The sequence below is a fragment of the Xyrauchen texanus genome, chromosome 22, assembly GCF_025860055.1.
Source record: "Xyrauchen texanus isolate HMW12.3.18 chromosome 22, RBS_HiC_50CHRs, whole genome shotgun sequence".
In the NCBI taxonomy this organism is placed as follows: Eukaryota; Metazoa; Chordata; class Actinopteri; order Cypriniformes; family Catostomidae; genus Xyrauchen; species Xyrauchen texanus.
Window position 1 is genome coordinate 7,831,376 of NC_068297.1, and position 21,395 is coordinate 7,852,770.

Sequence of the window (21,395 nt, forward strand, 5' to 3'; positions counted from 1 at the left end):
TGGCTGATGTGATCATCAAAATGGACAAATGTCAGATGATTATTCTGCTTTAATATCACACTATAATTAGTTCAAATCAAATTAAAACTTAAAAAAAAAAAACCTCTCCTCTTAGGCATTTAAGAAGACGGCCCTCAAAGTTCATATAGTAAATACACAATCTGACCACACAGCAATATGACGGCATACAAGAAAAATGTAGGCTAATAATATTTACAAAGCCAAGTACCTGGCTGAAAACATCAACCTAGACCAACTAAGCTGGTTAATAGAGTGGACACTTTAAATGACCCGTTTAAACCATCTGCTATATTACCAGTATAATGCCACTTTCATACTGGTTTTAGCATTACTACCTGGTAAAGCTTGTCTACCTGCAACTATAAACAACGTAACTATCTTATGCCTGTAATAGACCTGGTTTAAGCTGGTACAAACTGATTTAAGTTGTTGTTCTTTTTGAGATAGACACCTGTGTGGCATTGGGACTATATCAACAACAACATCAACTCTGCGTGAGGATGACTGGTTCAAAGGGCACAGTTGCACAAAAAGACTCAGCCAGTAATCACCACAGAATCACGAGGAAATGCCTAGAGTGAGTGAACAGGATGCTTACAGTTATCCCATGTCCTTCAATTGTGTATACACACCCACATACTCTATAACATTCCCTCATAGATAATTATATAAGCACATGACTTGCATGATTTCCTGTGAAGCTGCTTTGAAAAGATTTGTGTTGTGAAAAGCACTATACAAATAAAAATGACTTGACATGCATTCATATTCAAATACACAATGTATACTCTGTCACTCAAAAATGCAAAGTAACATGAGTCTATTGTAGTCCATAGTCCTACAAATTTGTCTAGTACAAATTCAAAATAATTGAGTCATAGGCTTCTCCCAATATCCTTAGCTGCCTCACTGACAAGCCCTAGTGAGCCAAAGCAGAACTGTGAAAACCTTGTTTAATTTGTGAATGGTACATGCATCTCGATGACTTCATGGAGGAACCATTAGAACTTTATAAGAAAAGTCAATGTGGCAAGTCGCGGTTAAAATTGAGGTAAGGATGGCCATTCAGCTCATTTTGAACAGAAGGGGAATACACTAATGGAATTGTCACTAATGGGCTTTTCACATTTGAAATTGTTAACCCAGGGTCATTTTAACCCTGGATTAACACTGTTCATACAGTACGTAATTAAATCAGGTTCTTTTAGATTGGGAAAGAGAACACTTTGCAAGAGGACTGAAACTTTCCACACTGGGCCTTTCAGGGATTCATTTACCACCATGTCCCACATTATTTCAGTTTCATTGTGCTTACATTAAGGATTATTTACCAGCAAAATATAATGTTTCCCTCAACCTTGTATTTTAGAGAGTGCCGTTCTTAGCTGTAACCTTGGATGTTCAATCTGTTGGAGGATTTGCCTCAGGAAAGGTACTAGCCACAAAAAAGGAGGTCATCCCTGGGGCTGTTCTAGTGTTGGTGAGCACCTGGTGGTTCAGAGGGAACAGGCCCTCAACAGGATGAGATCATTCATAAAATGTTAAAGGAACAGTTCAACCAAAAATACAAAATCTGTCATTATTTACTCAAATTATTGTATGGCTTCAAAAGACTACAACTGCATTACAATGCAATTTTTTCAAACTTGACAGCTGTGGTCACTTTTAACTAGGGATGCACCAATTATGGTTATAATATATGGTATTAAGCATGTCGGTAATAAGCATAAAAAAACCCAATAAGAAAAAAAGTTGTTTATTTATATTTATCAACACACTTTGTTAAAACTCTGAATTCAAATTCACAATCCAGAAATTATAATAGCCAAAAAATTTAGAAGGGTTGGCACCCGTAAGAACATGTAATATTTAATTTGTATTCTTTCTCGTTCTCACATTAATAAAGACAAACTGGAATTACAGACTTGGCAGTTGTAAAAGTGGCACTTACCTATACATGATGAGTGAAACCATCTATAACCCTTTGACACACTTTGACTTCTGAGACTTTGGTATGGTATCCATTAAGGCTGCACGATTGATTGAGTTAAGATTAAAATCACAATAGGGTCTTGCATGATTACTAAAACTTACACTGCTGATTTTTAAAATGTAGTATGTATTTTAGTGCTTCAGTCAGTACTGTGTGAGCAAGCGGCACCCTCTACTGGTCTGGATGGCAATATCCATTATCCATTACACCATGATAGATTTTAAAAGTGCGTTTTGTTCCTTTGGTTAACACTTTTTATTTTTCCATGATGTGATTGACATTTCCATGGAACTGCCCAAAGTATAAATAATATGAATTTGTGATTTTCTATCTTGTATAAGTTTTGAACTACAAAAACCAAAGTGCTAAAATGTTTAACTAAATAGATTTATTTTTTTACATCAATCATCATGCTATGATATTTAGGCCTATCTTGTGCAAGAAATTGGAATAATTTCTTGTTAGAACAGTATAAAATACTTTGTACATCTCTGTATGTATATCTTCTGAGCAAAACAGTGATGTGACGACAATATAGGAAAGTGGCAAAATATCAGTATCACATAGGTTTTTTGTAAAAATCGGTATTAGACAAAAAATGACATATCAGTGCATCCCTACTTTTATTGTCATTGTATAGGAAAGAAGAGTTTGAGCATTCTTCAAAATTTCTGCTCTTGTGTTCCAGAACAAAAAAGAAGAAAAAAATCAGCATATGGGTTTAAAACAACATGAGGATTAGTAAATAATGACAGAATTTCATTTTCAAATGAACCTGCAAAAATGCCAACATGGCACTGCATATGAGAAATGTCTTCCTTCTCATAAAGAGAATGAGTGATGCTTTGGTTAAGGGTTGTAATATTATTGTCACCATTATTACAGCCAAAAGAACCTATAATATTATCTACATGAGACCTTTTTCTCTAGTTCCCGCCCTCCTCTTTACCACTTCATTCTTTCTTCAACACAATGTACAGAAATGACGTAGCCCATTGGGTCAATGCCTGCCTGCAGCCACTGCTATTCATATCTCATCTGACAAATGAGCTGTAATAAGAGAACTTTTAATTCCACCTTTCAGGAGAACAATTCTCACATTTTTTACTGTCACAAAAATACACTTTATTATCCAAGTCTCATAGAAAATAGTTGGCAGCACAGATGTCAAGTACTAAAAAAAAAGTCTACTGCTCTTCCCAATCAATTCATCAAATGTCACAATGGCAAGGAAATTACAAATGAGATTATCCGCTAAGCGGAGAACAATTTTTAGAACAAGTAGGCTGATTCAGATTTTACTCCTGAGATAAAGAACTCTATATTTGGCACATTTGTTTCAATTTGAATTTCTTATTTAAATTGCTATAAATTCTATTAAGATGTTTTTGGACAAACATCTGAGAAAAAGTTGATACTTCAATGAAACCGAGAACTCCTTTCTAAGTCTTCTTCCAAGAGCTATAAAAGAGCAACCTCTGAGCAAAACAAAATAATCTCTGGTTAATTGAATACAATAAAAATTATAATTGTAATAAAATATCTGTTTAATTTTTGCACATAATTAAATATTACATGACAGGTCAGAACATCTCTGTGCATATCTATCACCTGATATAAGTAGACAACAAAGTAACCCCGATTCACAGTCCTATCACTTATTATAACAACTGGTCAATATCTACATAAATTCAATAATACTTTTATTACATTTTATTACATTAAACATTTTAAAAGAGAAATCACAGAGTCTTGCACTGCAACAGTATTCACATCTGAGTAAATATGTTTTGTGCTTCACGAATCAGACTACAGGAATGACACAGCTCAATGCATAGAAATATATAGCAAAAGGGGAGCACAGAATTTACCTGGTGAGAGTCCCAGGTTATTCTGCATGATCGGACCTTAATTTTGCTGCATTGTCCTTCCGCTGTGAATTCCTGAACGGTCTCGACGTGATTCCACTCCATTTCTAACAATCAGGTGCGCATTCCCGACTCCCTTATAAGAAAATCTTCGGCACACTGTTTGCGGATGCAGTGCGGCTGTAGTAATTGCAGTGAGCTGGGAAGCAGACCCTAGAGTAACACACACAGCCGCAATCCCCTCTCAAAAACCGGAGTGAAGTCATCGAGCACATTAGCGATGAGTCAGGTTGTCATTCCTACAACGCGCGACTGACTTTGCGTGTTTTTGCTTACTATACATAGTTACAGCCTATAATGACTGATGGGTAATAACTGGAGACTAACTCTGGAAGAAAATGCGTGACCTTTATCAAATGTTAACGTGAATCTTTGATGATAGACACTGCGTATGTTTTTTTTTCTCCCCAGGCTCATTTTTGACGTGCAAGCACTTCTCTCTCTCTTGCTCTCGTGTGTGCGTGTGTGCGCGCGTGTGTGTGTCCATCCCGGCGAAGACTGCAGCACACGCGCATTTGTAAGCAATGATTCATATAAGGGAATCGATTCCTTCGGACTGTTCGTTTCAATGAATCGAGTCATCGGGCAGGAGTTTTCACAAACGTTCTGAGAAACTCCAAATTCTCAAGTCTCTTTCAAGATTCAAGATCTAAATAGCTTTAACTTATACATAATAATGTAATATATAGGCTATATATAGTATATTTACATTTACACTGACTACACTATACAGTCTCTCTCAGTGTGTGAGACATATAGAGAGAGAGAGAGAGAGAGAGAGAGAGAGAGTGAGAGTGAGAGTGTGTGTGTGTGTATGCAGGGGCATGTCCAGGATTTGTTTCACAATGTGACAAAGGGGTGGTAAGAGTGGCATAAGGGGTGACAACCGGCATGAAGGCTGTGGGGGGGGTTAATGTTGAATGCTGTTCTCCACTTGATGCCTGGGGGGACCACGTTGCGCAGAACCATGCACGACACGCATGATTAAGGCGTTACGCACCATCTCTAGTATGCAAGCGGTCCGAGTTGGGGTGAGACATATCCAGCTGCAGACCCGCAGCACCACCAGTTTCAGAACCCCAGCTTCAGAACCTGAAGTGAGGGGCGGAGTTATTGACAATGAGACAAGCATGGCGGAGAGCATGGTGAGTTGTGTAACGTTTTTGACATCATGTTGTGAAAAATTATCGCATATATTAAGTTCAGCGTTTATCTGCTAAATATTTAATTTGTGCATAACTTTATCATCTTAATGAAGCTTGAATATGTTGTCATACTTTACTGTATTAAAAAAAAAAATTCTACGGATGGTTCGATACATTTTTGCGTGTTGTAAATGAGCCTTGCGGTGACGTTTTGAAGACATCTTGTGAAGGTGTTAAAGTGTTTGTTCCACGTTCCTCTGTTATATGCATTGTTTGTGAGTTAATGTTACCTTATAGTTGAGGGTTTTTTTACGTTGAGATTATTGTGTGGTGCTTTCATCTCTTGTAGATTCATTTCGAATGAATGAAGACCACAAGGAAAAGGCCGCAACAATCTCCTGGAACAGTCAGAAGCTTCCACAGAGCCCTTTCTATTTCATTTTGTGTTCAGGGATGACATGGAGTTATTTTAGCAAGAATGTAAGGACAAAATGGGCCTGAGAGTGAATTCCTCATTTGATACATTTTAAGTTTAATTTATACAGGATTGTCATGATAAAATGGGCCTAGGGGTGAATTGGTCATTTGTTGTATATATTTTTATTGTTTCTATTAAAATTATGCTGAATTTTCTCTCTTTTTAGTTTTTTGACATGTTTTATTTTACATAAAGAAAAATGCATGCTGCACATGTTCTTGTGAAATAAAGTATATTTTATATAAAATGCCCATAAGTTTCAAGCATTTTTTTTCACCATCATGATCAGGAAGTAACTCTCATAATACAATGAAACGGATAACTATATACAATTATATTACACAAGATCAATGTTATAAAATGCTTATTGTACTGTACCTTAAAGAATCATTATAACATACGTATAAAGTATGATGTTTCGTTTGTAATAAAAGCAAAATACTCTCCAAAACGTTAGGTGGCGCTACTCGGTTTCGAACGTAAGCTCCGCCCCTCACTTCAGGTTCTGGCGCTGGGGTTCTGAAACTGGTGGTGTAGCCTGCTCTCCAAAACGTTAGGTGGCGCTACTCGGTTTAGAACGTAAGCTCCGCCCCTCACTTCAGGTTCTGGCGCTGGGGTTCTGAAACTGGTGGTGCTGCGGGTCTGCAGCTGGATACTATTGGTTGGGGTGGCAAAACCACTGATCTATATATATAACTGGATAGCTCATGACGTCACAACAGTGAAGCTACTGCGCCGCCATTTTGGTATTCCCTAACGTTCTGTATTCCTATGGTTCTCAATGGGAAATCGTCTGTTTTGGTGAGTCATTTTTACCTATCCAATCACATAAAAAAAAAGATTTATGTCTGCATACACTGCATCACAATGCAATCTTCCTAAGTATGTAATTCATTATTTATTTTGACTTTCATATTTTCCCCCTGCTTATTCTAAATGTGAGCGTGTTATGTTACTCTTTATTGCAGCAGCATTACGTTCAGCGGCGCACGTGTTACCTCAATAGAAACAAGTTTAAGAAACTGAGGTAAGATATCAGTAGACATTTTCAAACATATTTTTTGCAGGCTTTAAAGTTTTTATTCTGAATACATAATTATGTTTTGTAGCTTTTGTTTTTTATATATATAGATCAGTGGGCAAAACCCATTTTTACCAGTAGGTGGTGATATGCATGAAGAATGAAAATCACAAAAAAACAAAAGGAGAAAAATGTGGAAGTGAAATTGAAAGTGGAGATTTATAGTAAAAAGGGCCTCAAATATAGTTCTGTTTCTCACCCACACCTATTATATGTCTTCAGAAGATATTGATTTAACCATTGGAGACTTATGGATTACTTTTATGTACTTTTTGGTGATGAAAATTTCTAGCCACTTGCATTGTATGAACCTACAGAGCTGAGATATTTTAAAAAAAATCTTGATTTGTGTTCTGCAGATGAAATAAAGTCATTCACATCTGGGATGGCAAAATAATACTAGTATATATACTAGTATAATAAAACAAAAAGTCCAAAGAAATCTATTTTAAAGGGTGATACCTGTAACCCTGAAAATGAAAAGACACGAAGCTCATGCCCAATTGAAAAATCCACCCAAAGATAATGCTAAAATGAAAATAGATGTAAACTAATGCTAAAATAAAATACAACGGACATCTTATGATTTATTTAGTGATTCAATGATTCATTTAAATATTTTCATTTTTTTTTTTAATATTTCATTATATTTTTTATGACTTATTTAATGATTTATTTAATGATTTCACTTTGAGTCATTTGTCCCTCCATAGGCAAAAGGGTGGTGCTGATTCATCCTGGTACGGGAAAGATTTGGCAAACGAAATCCATATTAGTATTCCAACCGTGATGAGCAATTAAACAAGTTAGTTTTTGTGCCAGCTGGATGAGGTATGTTGGACAGAAATCGGCACAGTCCATAAGCGCTATAATAATGCTGAGCCAGCTGTTTGGATTACCCAGCATTTTAATGGCTTCCACTGACTCATTTACCTGACCACAGTGACTCGCGCCTGACCTTCACATGTCCATGCACTGAAAAACACCAGCCTGTGCCACAGGCATAAATCTTTGCTCTCAACTCCAGCGGACACACGGTACAATATGCATCAGTCAACCATGTTCTTATGGAAATGACTTTGATTTGCGAGAAAGAAAAAAAAGAAAATGTTCAACCACTGTGCTAAATGACAAGCTATGTGATTTATGGGTAGAACACATTACAGTGCCATCTTCCAACACTAAGACATTTCAATTCACAGCATTACCAAGATTTGTATCCTTCCTCTGCTGTATTTAGGCAAAAACACATTGCTCTTTCATTACTGTGCAGGGCACCCTTAGGGACAACATGCCCGATCTTTGGGGACTTTCAAGGGCTAAGCATTCATGTCTGCGGACAGAGCATTTGCATTCTTGCAGAACTCCAAATCTCATTTCATGGTGCATTTTGATTATTTAATAAACTTTTATCTGCCGGGTGCAGGAGGTGCAGTGGGACTGAAATTGCAACTCTATACATCACCAAAGGCAAAGTCTTGTTTTCCAGGAAAATAAAATCTAAACATTCTCAAAATATGATACATTTACTTGAGCTGCAAAATGACAGATATTTTGTTTTCAGAGAAATCTAATAAAATATATGAAAATGTTATTAATATTAATATATTTTATTAGATTTCTCTGAATTATCTAGCACTGTTTTAGAGATAAAAAAATTGACATGAATTAATGACTAATAATTGCACATGTAATAACACATGTGTTTGGCATTATAAGGCATTTATAAGGCATTTATTGGCTAAATCCTTATTCTTGCCTCATAGACCCTTTAAAAAAAAATCCTACAGTTTGATTATTAGGTAAAGACACAATATACCAATAGCTAGTATTGTGCAATATCCTTTATAAGTTCTCTTTACAATGTGTGTATTTGCAGCTTAGAGGTATAAAATAAAAATGGAGTGCGTATATCAACAAAGGCATTCAAAAGAGCGTAAAAGTAAACTCAACTTCAACACAATACAAAAGCAGAGACGGTAGATATTCTAGATGTTGTATCTTTATAATGGGATCAGTAATAGAAAGGTTGTGTAATAAATAAAATGGTGGTATACTGCTCCATTTAACTACAATAACTAAAAATACAGTACTGTCTCCACTTTCGTATAACAGCACTTTGTTATTCAGCTTAGTTTAATGGCTATGTTGACATACACTTTCCATATTTATTTTACACTTATAAGTTGCACATTCACACAGTGTACTAAGAACCTATAAAGGATGTCATTTGGAAAATTCTAGCTATTCATTTATTTTGTTTTTGCAAATAAGTTACATTTTTAGGGGACAAAAACAAATGTAAAAGGGCTATAACGCATGAATAATGAAAAAGCTAAAAAAAAAAAAAGGCCTCATAAATGCCTTATAATGCCAAACATGTCCATAACTAGTTATGTAAAAGTGCTCGTATTAGTCATTCATTATTGTCTAACATCTGATCCTTAAAATAAAGCGTTACCATTTTGGCTTGTTTTATGAATGTTAATATATATTTATGGGAAAATAAGAAAATAATTTTTTCATGGAACACAAAAGGAGAAACTTTGAACAATTGTACTGGTCGCTCTTTTAAGTGAAATTACAATGAATGGGGACCGAACTACCAAAATCACCATGCAAGTATCATAAAAGTGGTCTATACGACACATGTGCTATATTTTAAGTTTACTGAAATCATACGATAGCTTTATGTAATTGTAAAGATCGCAAATCCGACATTGCTACTTTTCTCATAAACATGCCGACAAAAGCTAGGGTAGATCTCATGATTTTAAGTGAATAACAACTTAAATTTTTATCTATTCCTCACTCAAAGCTATTGTATTTCTTCAGAATACTTGGAATCTAGAGCTTCAGTCATTTGGGACAGTTTTATGATACGATTGTAGAGGCCCAGTCCTCATTCACTTTCATTATATAGAAAAAAGTGGCCTGGACATTCTTTGAAAATTAACCTTTTGTGCTCCACGGAAGAAAGGAAGAGGTTTGGAATGACATGAGGGTAAATAAAGAATGATCGTTTTAATTACCTTAAGGCATACATAGACTTCCCGAATGAAGAGTCTGATGCATTCTGACCATGACAGTGATACTGCGTCAGACTATATAAAGATAATACATGACCATTAAAAGGACACGTTGTATGACCTAACAGTGTTACACTGCAAACAGTCATACTCATCTGCCCGGCTGTATTATCAGGGGTGGGTTGATTGTTAGTGTGCTAAGCATGTCGCTATCTAATATTTTGCCTTCTGGCTCTTCGACCTGGTTTAGAGTGCAGCGCATTTGTCGACTTGCATATTACACTGACAGTTTTAGAGTATACAATCAGGCCAGCACAGTTAGTTTAGGAGTTCAAGAGATTATTGGCTGGATGTAATTAAAATATCATCACATGATACTGTCTGTGAAAGAGAAGCCGTCTCCCTCTGTCTGGATTAACCCTAATAACAGCTGCATTATGGGATGTGGGGAGGGCCCCACATCGGGATGCCTTTGGGAGCGTGTCTCTCATTTATAACATAACTGGAGATTCTGGGAAGGTCCCGATGGCCACCTGTTCAATGGTGGTGCAGGCTTTATGATAACACCGCTCTGGAAATTTACTCAATCTAAAGATCTGGATTAAATCTCCAACAGACATAGATTTTCTTGTTCTTAACACTCAACGGACACATTATGAATTTTTAATTATTTATTTTTCAACTCAGCTGTTAGAGTATTTTAAAATGAAGTCTGTCCATAATGGGTCAGTGTCATGTAATTTATCAAATACAAAATGTTAAATTATTAGCCAAAAATGCCAGAATATAAGGCAAAATACATTATTATTAATAAAATGTTATATACATATGTTGAAGAAAAATAAAATTATCTCAGGGAAGCACAAATATTGTGCTTTAGATAAATTTGCTCACCATGTTGACCGGTCTTAAATTAATAGTTCACCCAAAAATTTAAATTCTCTCATAATTTACTCACCCTCATGCCATCCCATATGTCTTTCTTCTGCAGAACAAAAATTTAGATTTTTAGAAGAATATCTCAGATCTGAAGTGATATTATAGGTGTGGATGACAAACAGATCAATATTTAAGTAAATTTTTGCTTGAAATTCTTCTTCCTGCCCAGTAGGGGGCATATTCATGAAGAATGTGAATCACCGAAAACACAAGAAGAATGTGAAAGTTAAAGTGCAGCCTGACTGAGCAGGGAGGAGAATTTATAGTAAATATTGACTTAAATATTGATCTGTTTCTCACCCACACCTATCAAATCACTTTTGGAGACATTGATTTAACCACTGGAGTCTATTGGATTACTTTTACGATGCCTTGTGTGATATTGGAGCTTCAGTATTTTGGCACCCATTCACTTGCATTGTATGGACCAAAAGAGCTGAGAAATTCTTCTAAAAATCTTAATTTGTGTTCTGCTGAAGAAAGAAAGTGATACACATCTAGGATGGCATTTGGGTGAGTAAATGATGAGAATTTACAGTTTTGGGAGAACAATTCCTTTAATACAGAAAATAATATGATTGGATAAAACAGACCCATATGACTTCATAATACATTTAAAAATGATAATACTGCCTGTTTTTCATTGTGTCTTTTATAAATGATGTGGGCTCAGGGATAAAAAGCTGATTTTAGATTTGATACGAGGCATATACTGTTAAAGGAGAACACTGCTTCTTTTGAAAAGCACAATCAGTAGCAAAGTCAGACATGTGGAGTTGGATAGAAAGTACATTACATACAATTTAGGCTTTAACACAGCAAGTTTTACAGTATATAGTTTAGTGATTTTTTTTGTGAAACAATAAAACCAGCATATTTTGTTTTTCTAAAACTTCCTGTTCTTCTAGATGACCCAATCTGCTGCTAATGATTGTGGTGGGAGGCTGGAGCTTATCAGCACATAGCACACCATCTCCCTGCTGCGGAGCTTCCAACATCTAACTTACAACTGGAGTCCCTCATGTGAACCATAATATAATTACATGGCATGTACAGACAGAAACAATGTGCTTAGAAGACTCCCAAGCCAGAGCGTTTGAGATGTGGGCAAGCACATGCTTAATGATAATGGTACATTATGGTGAAACAGTTTAGTATCTAAACGCAGTGTTTATATGCAGTATAAACACTGCATAGTACTCTAATTGCTCTAAACAAAATAAGTAGTGCTCTAATTGCATATGGAGGTTTCTTCAACTTCGGGCAATTTCATGTCCCAGGGGTGGATTTTTTTTTAGAATGGATATTTTTGTTATTCAAGTTCACATTAAAACTTGGAAGCTTTTTACCAGGCCATCATCATTTATTAATGTTGATTTTCAAATGCCTTTTATGTAAAGATTTTACAGTTACAGTATCATGCCCTATATTTTCAATATTAAATAATGGAAATCCATTATAAATGTACAAATTGTTACAAGTTTAAAACTCTGATAATCTAATCAAATAGTTACATTACATAAACCTTTTTAGTATTTGATGTGTGAAAATTATTTCTATTCATTTTGGAATTTTCGAAAAATTACATCAAATTAATTTAGTCTTGTTATCTTGTTTATAGTTTAGTCTTGTGATTGGTTGTCTTGTTTACTTGGTAACTGTGTCCTTGTATTTAAGCCCTCATGTTTGCCATTGTGTTTTGTGAGGTATTGTGAATGTAACTGTTGTTTTGCTCAAGCCAATTTACGCCAAGTCAAGTTTTGTTTATTACAAGTCTTAAGTCAAGTCTAGTCCTTCGTGTTTTTGTTTTGTTTTGATTCACGTTTAATATCAGGGTTATTGGATTCCACATTTGAACAATAAAACTGCACTTGGGTTCATCACGTCATCTTCATCTTCCTGTCACTACCTGTGTCCAGAAACGTTATAAAACAATTTTGCCCCAAGTAAAGTTTCTCAAAGGCTTAGGCTAGTGTAGGCTACTTGTTAACCAAGTTTAACAAAAGTGTCAATGAAGAGCATGCTAGCGGTGAAATATGAGATAAGTGATGTTTAAAGAAAACGAAGAGTAGTGTTATTGGAGATTTCCAATGAAATTTTAATTTTGTCAAATTATGCATAAAGTGTAAAACAATATACATATTTTTAGTTTTGTGCATTTAGTATACATAAAATATTAGCTATGAAATTAGCCTTAGCAAAACAAAGCGGTTAGATATTTTATTTAAAAAACATAAAAATGTAATTTCCTCATAAATCATAATTTCCACCACAGAATTCTAATTAACACCATTGAGATGTGGTGGAAATGACACTGTGGTGGGAATTTTCATGATTTTCAAAAATGACATAAATCTCATGTGACGTATAAAGCTACTGCTGGACACTGATAGAGAAAAAAATGTACAAACATTGTGAGTGTGAGAAAAACATTTTAACTAAAAGTACACATTGCTTAAAGTGACTGAAGTTGAAGAAACACCCATTCAATTATAAAATACAATTTTATTAAAGGCTCTTACACACTCTGTTTTGAGGGTGTGGAAAGATCCGATTCAATGTGAAATCAAGTGGGAATACAGAGAATTGAATTTCCGAAAACACAACATGACCAACCTAGATGCCTACATCAGAGTGAGTTGCAGCAAAAGATACAATTTTCTCAACTTACTTTTGTATGCCGGTTTTCCATGCATGAGAAAAACTTGTTCGCAATGTGTTCATATATAATAATTTTCTCTGTTTTTGCTTTTGCAAGGTTTAAGTGCAAAACACTGTGAACAAGCTCCTCATGCACTAATGAAAGCACAAAGGAGAGCTATGGCAGAAGTTGATTTTCACTGTAAAATAGCTTAACTTTCGGTTAGTTTCTTACCAAAATCTATTGATTTTTTCACAAGCTTTTTAAGGTGCCTTTTTAAGCTTTAACGTGAGTTACTATCAACTTCTGTATAGTATGGAAATCAGTGATAGCAATATATTTTCTTTAAAATATCTCTTATTGTATTCCACAGAAGAAAAACCACATATGGGTTTGGAACGATATGAGGGTGAATAAATGGACAGAATATTTATTTCTGAGTGAACTATTCCTGTAACAGCTTCACACACTATTACACACACACAGAGTGCATGGAAAGTGATTAAATGCTTACTTAAGTGCTGATCTTGTGTTTTGGCTACACAGTTTCACTGTAATGACGTCAAGCCTCAGCGATCAGACCTCATTACAAGCCTTAAATAGGCCAGAAGGAAAGTGTAATTGAGAACAGTGTCAATGTGAACGTACCCCATTCTCGCAGGGTTTGTCCGCGTTCCCTCTGCTCTTCTTGTTGTCCTGCTCGGAAGTCTGACTCCCTGCCGGGAATTAAACAAGATTATATCATCAATCAAAAACTCCAGCAGATGAACAAAGTCAAAACACTTGCAAAGCACTTTTGTGACCTGCCAACATTCATAGCAGTGGACAAATATGAACAGCTTCTGGACAAAGGGGTGTTTTTATATTGATGAGACATCAGCATTTACATTTAAATGAAAAGAACTCCATTAATTCCAAATGGTTTAAACTCTAATCAATATTATTTCATGTCCATTTATGTATTTATTTGGTAAGAAGTCATGTAATAAGCGGGATAATATACAGTCAGCAGGTTAAAATAAACCCATTCAAGGTGATCAGCCCATCTGGGTTTGTTTCATGATAATGGCTGGCTGACTGGGCATTAGCCCTTCCCAAAACATCAGTCAAATCTATTGCTAAAAATGTGAAATATAGAAAGAAAAAGACCTTTCAGTCTAATAAGCGTTTGATCCAGCAGTGGGTCTTTGGTTGGCATTAGTACAGACCTGTTACGTTTTGCCAACACAGTGGGTTGTTTATCAGCATTTATCAACCTCCAGTCATTTCTCTTTTGTGAGCATTTGTTTCGCCAGCACTTCCAACTGTGCCATCTATAAATAAGCAGAAGCTTAATTCTCTAAATCCACGGCTGTGTTGTTATGCGTGTAGTCCTGTCAAAAGCTCTGGAAATACCTAGACCTTCATGAACCGGCACCAGTTGTGATAGGTCTGAGCAGAATCCTACTGACCACGATCTCACAGACTAATTTAGAACAATATGGCACATTTCATTCACATAGATGTCAGTCAAGTAAAAGAGCAACAAACAAATAAATAAATCACCCAAAATACTGGTGGAAATATTAAAAGGAAATTTCCTGAACACTTAAAGGAATAGTTCACCCAAAAATGAAAATTCTCTCATAATTTACTCATCCTCATGCCATCCCAGATGTCTATGACTTTCTTTCTTCATCAAAACACTCACTCAGAATCTACTGGATTGTTTCAGATTTTTATGGTCACTGGACCCCCCCTAAATTTCTAACCCTGCAAGGGAATGACAAAATATCCTGTAGCTTTGTCACAATCACAACTGGTTAAGACGATGGCAACCTTAACGTGTTGTGCATGGTCAGGACACTGCATTATGCCATTGTTACCTACCTTGACTAGTGTTTGTGACAGGAGACTCCTCGTGACGCAAGAAGAACTTCACTTCCTGTCGCCTCTGACCCCATTTCTGTAGGTGTTCGAACATCAGCTGATCAAAAGGGATTGCCCTTTCTGTAAATAAGAACATACAGTAGACACCATTTGTCTCAACTCTGCTGAAAAGCATATTATGCATTTTGGATGCTGATCCTCAGCATGTGCTGCTGGTGTGCTGTTGTCCCCACCTGGCTTCTCATCTAGCTTAAACAGCATGATTTCCTTGGTCAACCAGCTTCATCGGAGAGATCATACTGGTTAACCAACATTTTCTGCTGGTGAGAAGCATGGTTATGCTGCTCCACCAGCTAGACCAACATAAACCAGCCCAAACTAGCATGGAAATTCATGCTGGTCTAAGATGGTCTCTTAAGCATGAAAGCAGGGTGAATTTTTTTTATTCTAAGCTTTGCACAAAGGACCTCAATATCAAAACTGTTTATAAAACACATAACAGGGACTATTTTAATCTAGTCAACATAGTATGAAATCACTTATTTGTACTGGACAAGAGCACTGTGGCAAAACATAGTGGCAATGTCCAGATGAAAAAGGTCTGGGTATCCTTGCTGAAGGCCATCTTTACCGTCTTTGCCAGTGTGGTCCATGTGCCATGTGTAGGACACTGGAATAGCAGGCCCACGGGAGCCGTGTAAGCAAACACACGGGCTCTGAGACATCCTGACCCATATACTACCACCCACAGTCTAGGACAAACTCTGACAAGGGTGTCATTGTTTTGTGATGGACAGCTTTGCTTTCTCTGTGGGATCTGGCCAATGAAGGTCTCCATTAATTTAGTAGTGCAAAAAAGCTAGCAATTTATCTGTATCTGTCACCCATTTTCTGTAGAAAATGTACATGTAGCATATGTCTACATAAACAGTGGTGACTCATGAGACTAGACCAGAATGTACTATATAATTTACAGTAGTATGTAATATTATGTTTAATTCACAGTATCAGCTTCAAACAGAACACCCACGGACCGCCCATGAATCACTCCATTCTGAATGCCTGGCAATATTTTGGAGTCAGAATATACAGGTATTTCCTTGTAGAGTCCATCAGAAAATGAAGGTATAATGCTGCTACAAACGAGCATTTCAGAGGAAGAACTAGTCACAGGACTTGCAAAACTTTATGACTTTCAACTTGATTTTTATAAAGTTTTGTTTATTGGCGGAATTCTTGCCACATGGGAATACACTGCCCATGTGGCTGAAGAGCACAGATCCACCAATAGGAGACTCGTGGCAAACAAACCATGCCAAACAAGCTTCGCAGCGACCGCCCTCTTCCATGATGCACTGTGAATGGCACAATCAACTCGGTCTCCCTAGTACATACTTGATCTACTCATATGTTTAGATAGCTCCTTCCGGCCTAAGCTGGGAGTTCTTGGCCAGAATAATGGGTAAAGTGGGCCATATATGAAGCTGCATGACTAGCTTATACCTATAACAGATAGAGCATTTGGTTTTAGATTGCCTGATGATTATATATCATGAAAAGCATAGGTCTATATGTGCTACAATAGCTAGGGATGTTATTCGTACCTTTGCCTCTCCACACCTCAGTAAGTTGGCAGCCGCTCTCTCCAGCCTCCTTACAAAATTCCACCACATCCTTGCAGAGCGTCTCTGGAGTGATGGGCACCTCGGTCAGCAGCTGCTGATTATCACTTAGGAAAACTGTCAGAATCAGCTGGAAAAGAGGGAATAATAACATCTTACTGTGAGTTAACTTGCAGCCTTTCAAGTATGTTTCTCTATCATTTTGTTTTGCTATGTCATAAAACTGCTCCACAACCGCCTGGTCAAACAAGTATTAGTTGCAAGGATGGATTAGAGAAACATCACAGACTTCAGAAGTTGGGTTAAATCAGGGGAAGTACATGTCTATGTACACTTACAAGAAAAAGCAATCATCTTGCCTGATTTATTATCTCCTACGTACAAAAATACATTGACTAGGACGTCAAACGCAGTCAAATACTACAAAGTACAGTATGTCTTTCGGGTCTGATTTTGTGCATAAACAGGGGAGTCTGAGTTATACCCAGATACAATCTTAAAATTTCAAGCGTTATTTAAAGGGATAGCTCACATAAAAAATTACAATTCTCAAATTACTCACCCTCATGCCATCCCAGATGTGCATGACTTTCTTTCTTCTGCTGAAAACATGCAAAGATTTTTAAAAGAATATTTCAGCTCTGTACGTCTTCAGAATCCATGTCTTCAGAAGTAATATGATAGGTGTGGGTGAGAAACAGATCCATATTTATGTCACATTCTTTGTGCATATCGCCACCTACTGTGCAGGGAGGAGAATTTACAGTAAAACTAAAATTTTATATCGATCTGTTTCCAACCCAGACCTATAATATCCCTTCTGAAGACATGGATTTAACCACAGGAGTCTGATTATGTTTATGCTGCCTTTATGTCCTTTTTGGAGCTTTAAATTTCTGGCCACCATTCACTTGCATTGTATGAACCTACAGAGCTGAAATATTCTTCTAAAACTCTTTGTTTGTGTTCAGCAGAAGAAAGAAAGTCATACACATCTGGGATGGCATGAAGGTGATAGAATGACGAGGGAATTACAATTTTTCGGTGAACCATCCCTTTAATTCACCCACAAAATAAGACCATACAATTGGCCATTGGGTTTCCAATAAAAAAAAAACTTACAGTCTGGTAAACTAAATTAGAAATCAGCATATTTTATTATAATCATGTCTGGCATTTTATCCAAGAAGATAAGATTTGTGAGTGATACTTGCCTGTGCAAAAATCTCAGCCATAATGTTAGGGTGTTCTTACATGGGGCTGCATGTTTTATAATGTATTGCTATGTGGTTGTTTACTGGCCCATGTCAAAACAGACCACACTCAAGTCCCTAAACATGGCATGGGTCCCTCCTTCTATGTAAATCTGAGAGATTTTTATCAGTCTGAAATTCATCTCCTCAACAATCCCCAGAACTTGAGGTATCATACATGTCCATCACATAAACTTTAATAGGGTACGGTGAGTGATACTGTCTTACCATAATATGAGCAATATTAATATTGGTGCTTTCTTAAAAATAAAAATCTTAGGAAAATAAAAGACATGCTAATAATTTGAAGAAAATAAATCTGTCACATTAGATCAACTTTGCGTAGAGTCTGCAGAACAGTAAGAATGATTGTAATAAATACTGTACATCTTTGTAGGCATATAAGGTATTTGGGCAATGTGTGTATTTTACTGTGCCTGTCACCAATAAATGTAATCACACTGATGTATCTTTCAGTTTCTGTCTCCTCACTTCACTTAAAAATGTAAATACATCTGATAAATCTGTCTAAATTCAATTCCTACCATAGAGCAGGAATGGGGGTACTATCCTCCTACAGTGAAACACAATCTCTCCAAACAACCGGGCACCAGATTGAAAGGGAAATTCTGTAAGGGTTGGATTACAGGCCAGAGCTATAATAATCTGATTAGGAGGGTGTGCAAACATCCAAGTGTGTGGCCACAGAGAGCTAAGGAAACTGTTTCCCTTACTAAAGCCAAACAAATCCAGAGAGGGAAATGTTGCTGTGATCTGTGAAGACAGCGGATAATCCCGATCTGGAGAGCTGCCTGGAATTTCATTGTCACAAGATTTCAAATTAAAATAGCAAAAGTCCAAAAGAAAAAGTCAAATCAAGCTAAGACTTTGTCTGAACAATTCAATGACTGAACAGCCATGAACAAAAGAAAAAAAAAGTAAAGCAAATAAATGAAATAATAAATGGCTAATAAACACTTAATAAATGCATTACATATCATGAACTAACAATGAACATTAATTATTTACAGCATTTATTCATTTTCAATCATGTTAATTTATTTAAAAAAAATACAACTGTTAATTGTTAGTTCATGTAGGTTCACAATGCATTAAAATGTTATTGTAAAGAACTTTTAATTTTAAACATGTATTAGTACATGCAGACTTTAACATTAACCAAGATGAATAAGTTCATAGAAGTATTGTTCATTGTTAGTTCATATTAACTAACATAGTTAACTAATGTAAACTAATACAGCCTTATTTTAAAGTGTTACCAATTAAATAAAAAATTATATAAAAAGAAAACCGAAAGTTTGTGAATCCAGGGAAAATTGTAATTGTACTTAATTTGTTACTTCTATTTCTTTTTAAGGAATGTTCCAGGTGAAATATAAAATTTATATCAACATCATCTGAGGCATGTTGTTACTAGACTTGTTCTTCAGTATTTAAAACAAACAAATAAAAGCTTGCAAAAAGACACATTCTTATGTATAATGTTAGTCTATGGGGTAACATAGCCAATATTGACACATAAACGTCCAGTGTAAATGGATTGCTGTTAACACATTTGTTTGTTTTTACAAGTTGACATTATTTTCTCTGATAATTAAACAGCATTTCCAGAACGTTTCTGAAGTCTCACATGCTCGTGTGCAGGAAACAACAATCCTATTCGAGCATTCCTTAAACACGTGTGTGAATTAGTAACCTTTGACTATCAGTATACTGTGTCTGCAATACATTTCATTATCTATAGCAAGACTTCACTCAACATTACTCACATCCTTAAATACTTAACCCATACACATGTACTTAAACTAACAAAGTATCAGACATCAATCTTCAGAAATCTCTTCTAGCCATGAGCCAGGCATGTCCCGCTATTTTAAGCCAAACACAAGTGCCTAAACTTCTATATTCAGCGTCTCCATATCTTGCATGCTTTTAAACCCTCCAGCTTTTCACCTTAGTTGCCCTGTGTGGCGCCTTCAGTTTCCCCTCCTCTTTTCCCTGCGTCCCTGATCTCTTCTGCAGCCAGGACCTGCCCTTAGAAGTGCTGACCAGGCTGCGTAGCACCATGTTGATGAACCTCCTCATGGAACTTTTTAGGTTTGAGCAGGAGTGGAGGAGCCGGCAGCCCAGGAGCTGGGGAGCTGCCTGCTGCCTTTGAGGTTTACTCGGTCTGTCTCTAGGTGCCTGACTGTCTGTCTGTCTGAAAGTGTGTGAGAGTAGATACTGGAGTAAGAGTGGTTTGGGAAAGGGGAGGGTGGTTGGTGAGGGTGGGCAGGCTCTCTCTCCCAAAACTGCATTCCCCCCAGGAACAACTGAGGTGCCTGGGTGAGATAAGAGGTATCTGATGACAATAGACAGATTGTTCAGTGACAGTTCAACTCAAGGTTCTTGCACGTGTGGCAGACATCAGACTTGTTGATATATTCAGGGAAAAATGAATTGCTATTAGGAAGTCATCCCACTTATGTTATCAAACAAACAAGTGTGCCAAAGGAACAGATAAACAGAGCGCTCTTGATGTATACATTGGCTTTAGAATTTGAACAGATAGGTATGTTTTGTCTAGAAAAATGTTAATGTTGGCTTAAAGAAGCCTTTTCTGATAGTTTAAACTAAAAGGTTTATGGTTATACCATATAGCTAGAAAGTGTCCGGATGGATGGAAAGATAGACAGACAGCTAATCAAGGTCTTCAGCAGTGCTTGAAGATTACAAGGAGGCATTTTGGAGCAGGGCTGGAACTAAACTCTGCAGGGCTGTGGCCCTCCAGGAACCGAGGTTAACACCCCTGGTTCAGGGATTTTGGAAAAACCCTAAACCAAGTCTGCAGAATAACTTTAATTAGATTGCTAGGTGGTTGTTTCCAAAAGAGCCTAGATATGGTTTGGGTCACTCTTTCAATGTGTTTATTTGAATTTTTGGCCAATTTTATCATCTGCAAGTCTGATCGCTTAGAAAAGTAAGCTTCTGAAAAAAGAAAAAAAAATTAAGTTTGACCAAGCTTAAGCATGCACCACTGATAACAAATAACGAAACCATCAATTCTATTTTGTTTAGGCATACTTATCCTTTCACGATTGTGCAGTGTACCCTGTACATCAAAAAGCTTTTCTGATACCAAAGATGGAGGTAAAGTCGCAGTACCCAATGCTTTGCCAATAATAAATCTCAGGACACAGGCTGGCCTTGTCACGGTGGGTCTCAGCCTGTCCTGACAAATAGAGCTCTGGCTAGAGACACTTTAGTCTGGGTATAGCTGCCCAGTTTCCACTGTAAAAACTGTTATTGCTTCCTTTAGTTTTGTATCATCAAGACACAGATTAAAAAGGTTCTTTGGAAATTCCTGAAAAAAAACACTAAACAATTCAGCGAAAT

The 21,395-nt window shown here is 36.5% G+C and overlaps 1 protein-coding gene across 4 annotated transcripts in view; it reads right to left on the minus strand.

Annotated features, from left to right (window-relative positions):
* LOC127662604 (apoptosis-stimulating of p53 protein 1-like) overlaps window positions 1-20,225 on the minus strand; it is a 34,968-nt gene extending 14,743 nt beyond the window's left edge. For 3 of the 4 annotated variants that reach the window (XM_052153872.1, XM_052153873.1, XM_052153871.1), the window contains exons 1-4: window positions 19,974-20,225; window positions 16,729-16,876; window positions 15,125-15,244; window positions 13,904-13,971 (exon numbers count right to left, since the gene is read on the minus strand). In XM_052153872.1, coding sequence (XP_052009832.1) covers window positions 13,904-13,971; window positions 15,125-15,244; window positions 16,729-16,876; window positions 19,974-20,105 — 468 coding nt within the window. In that variant the 5' untranslated portion in view covers window positions 20,106-20,225. Of the gene's footprint in view, window positions 1-3,885; window positions 4,471-13,903; window positions 13,972-15,124; window positions 15,245-16,728; window positions 16,877-19,973 lie in introns of those variants that run through there. The other variant, XM_052153874.1, reaches the window with a different exon arrangement.
* Window positions 20,226-21,395: the final 1,170 nt, after the last annotated feature.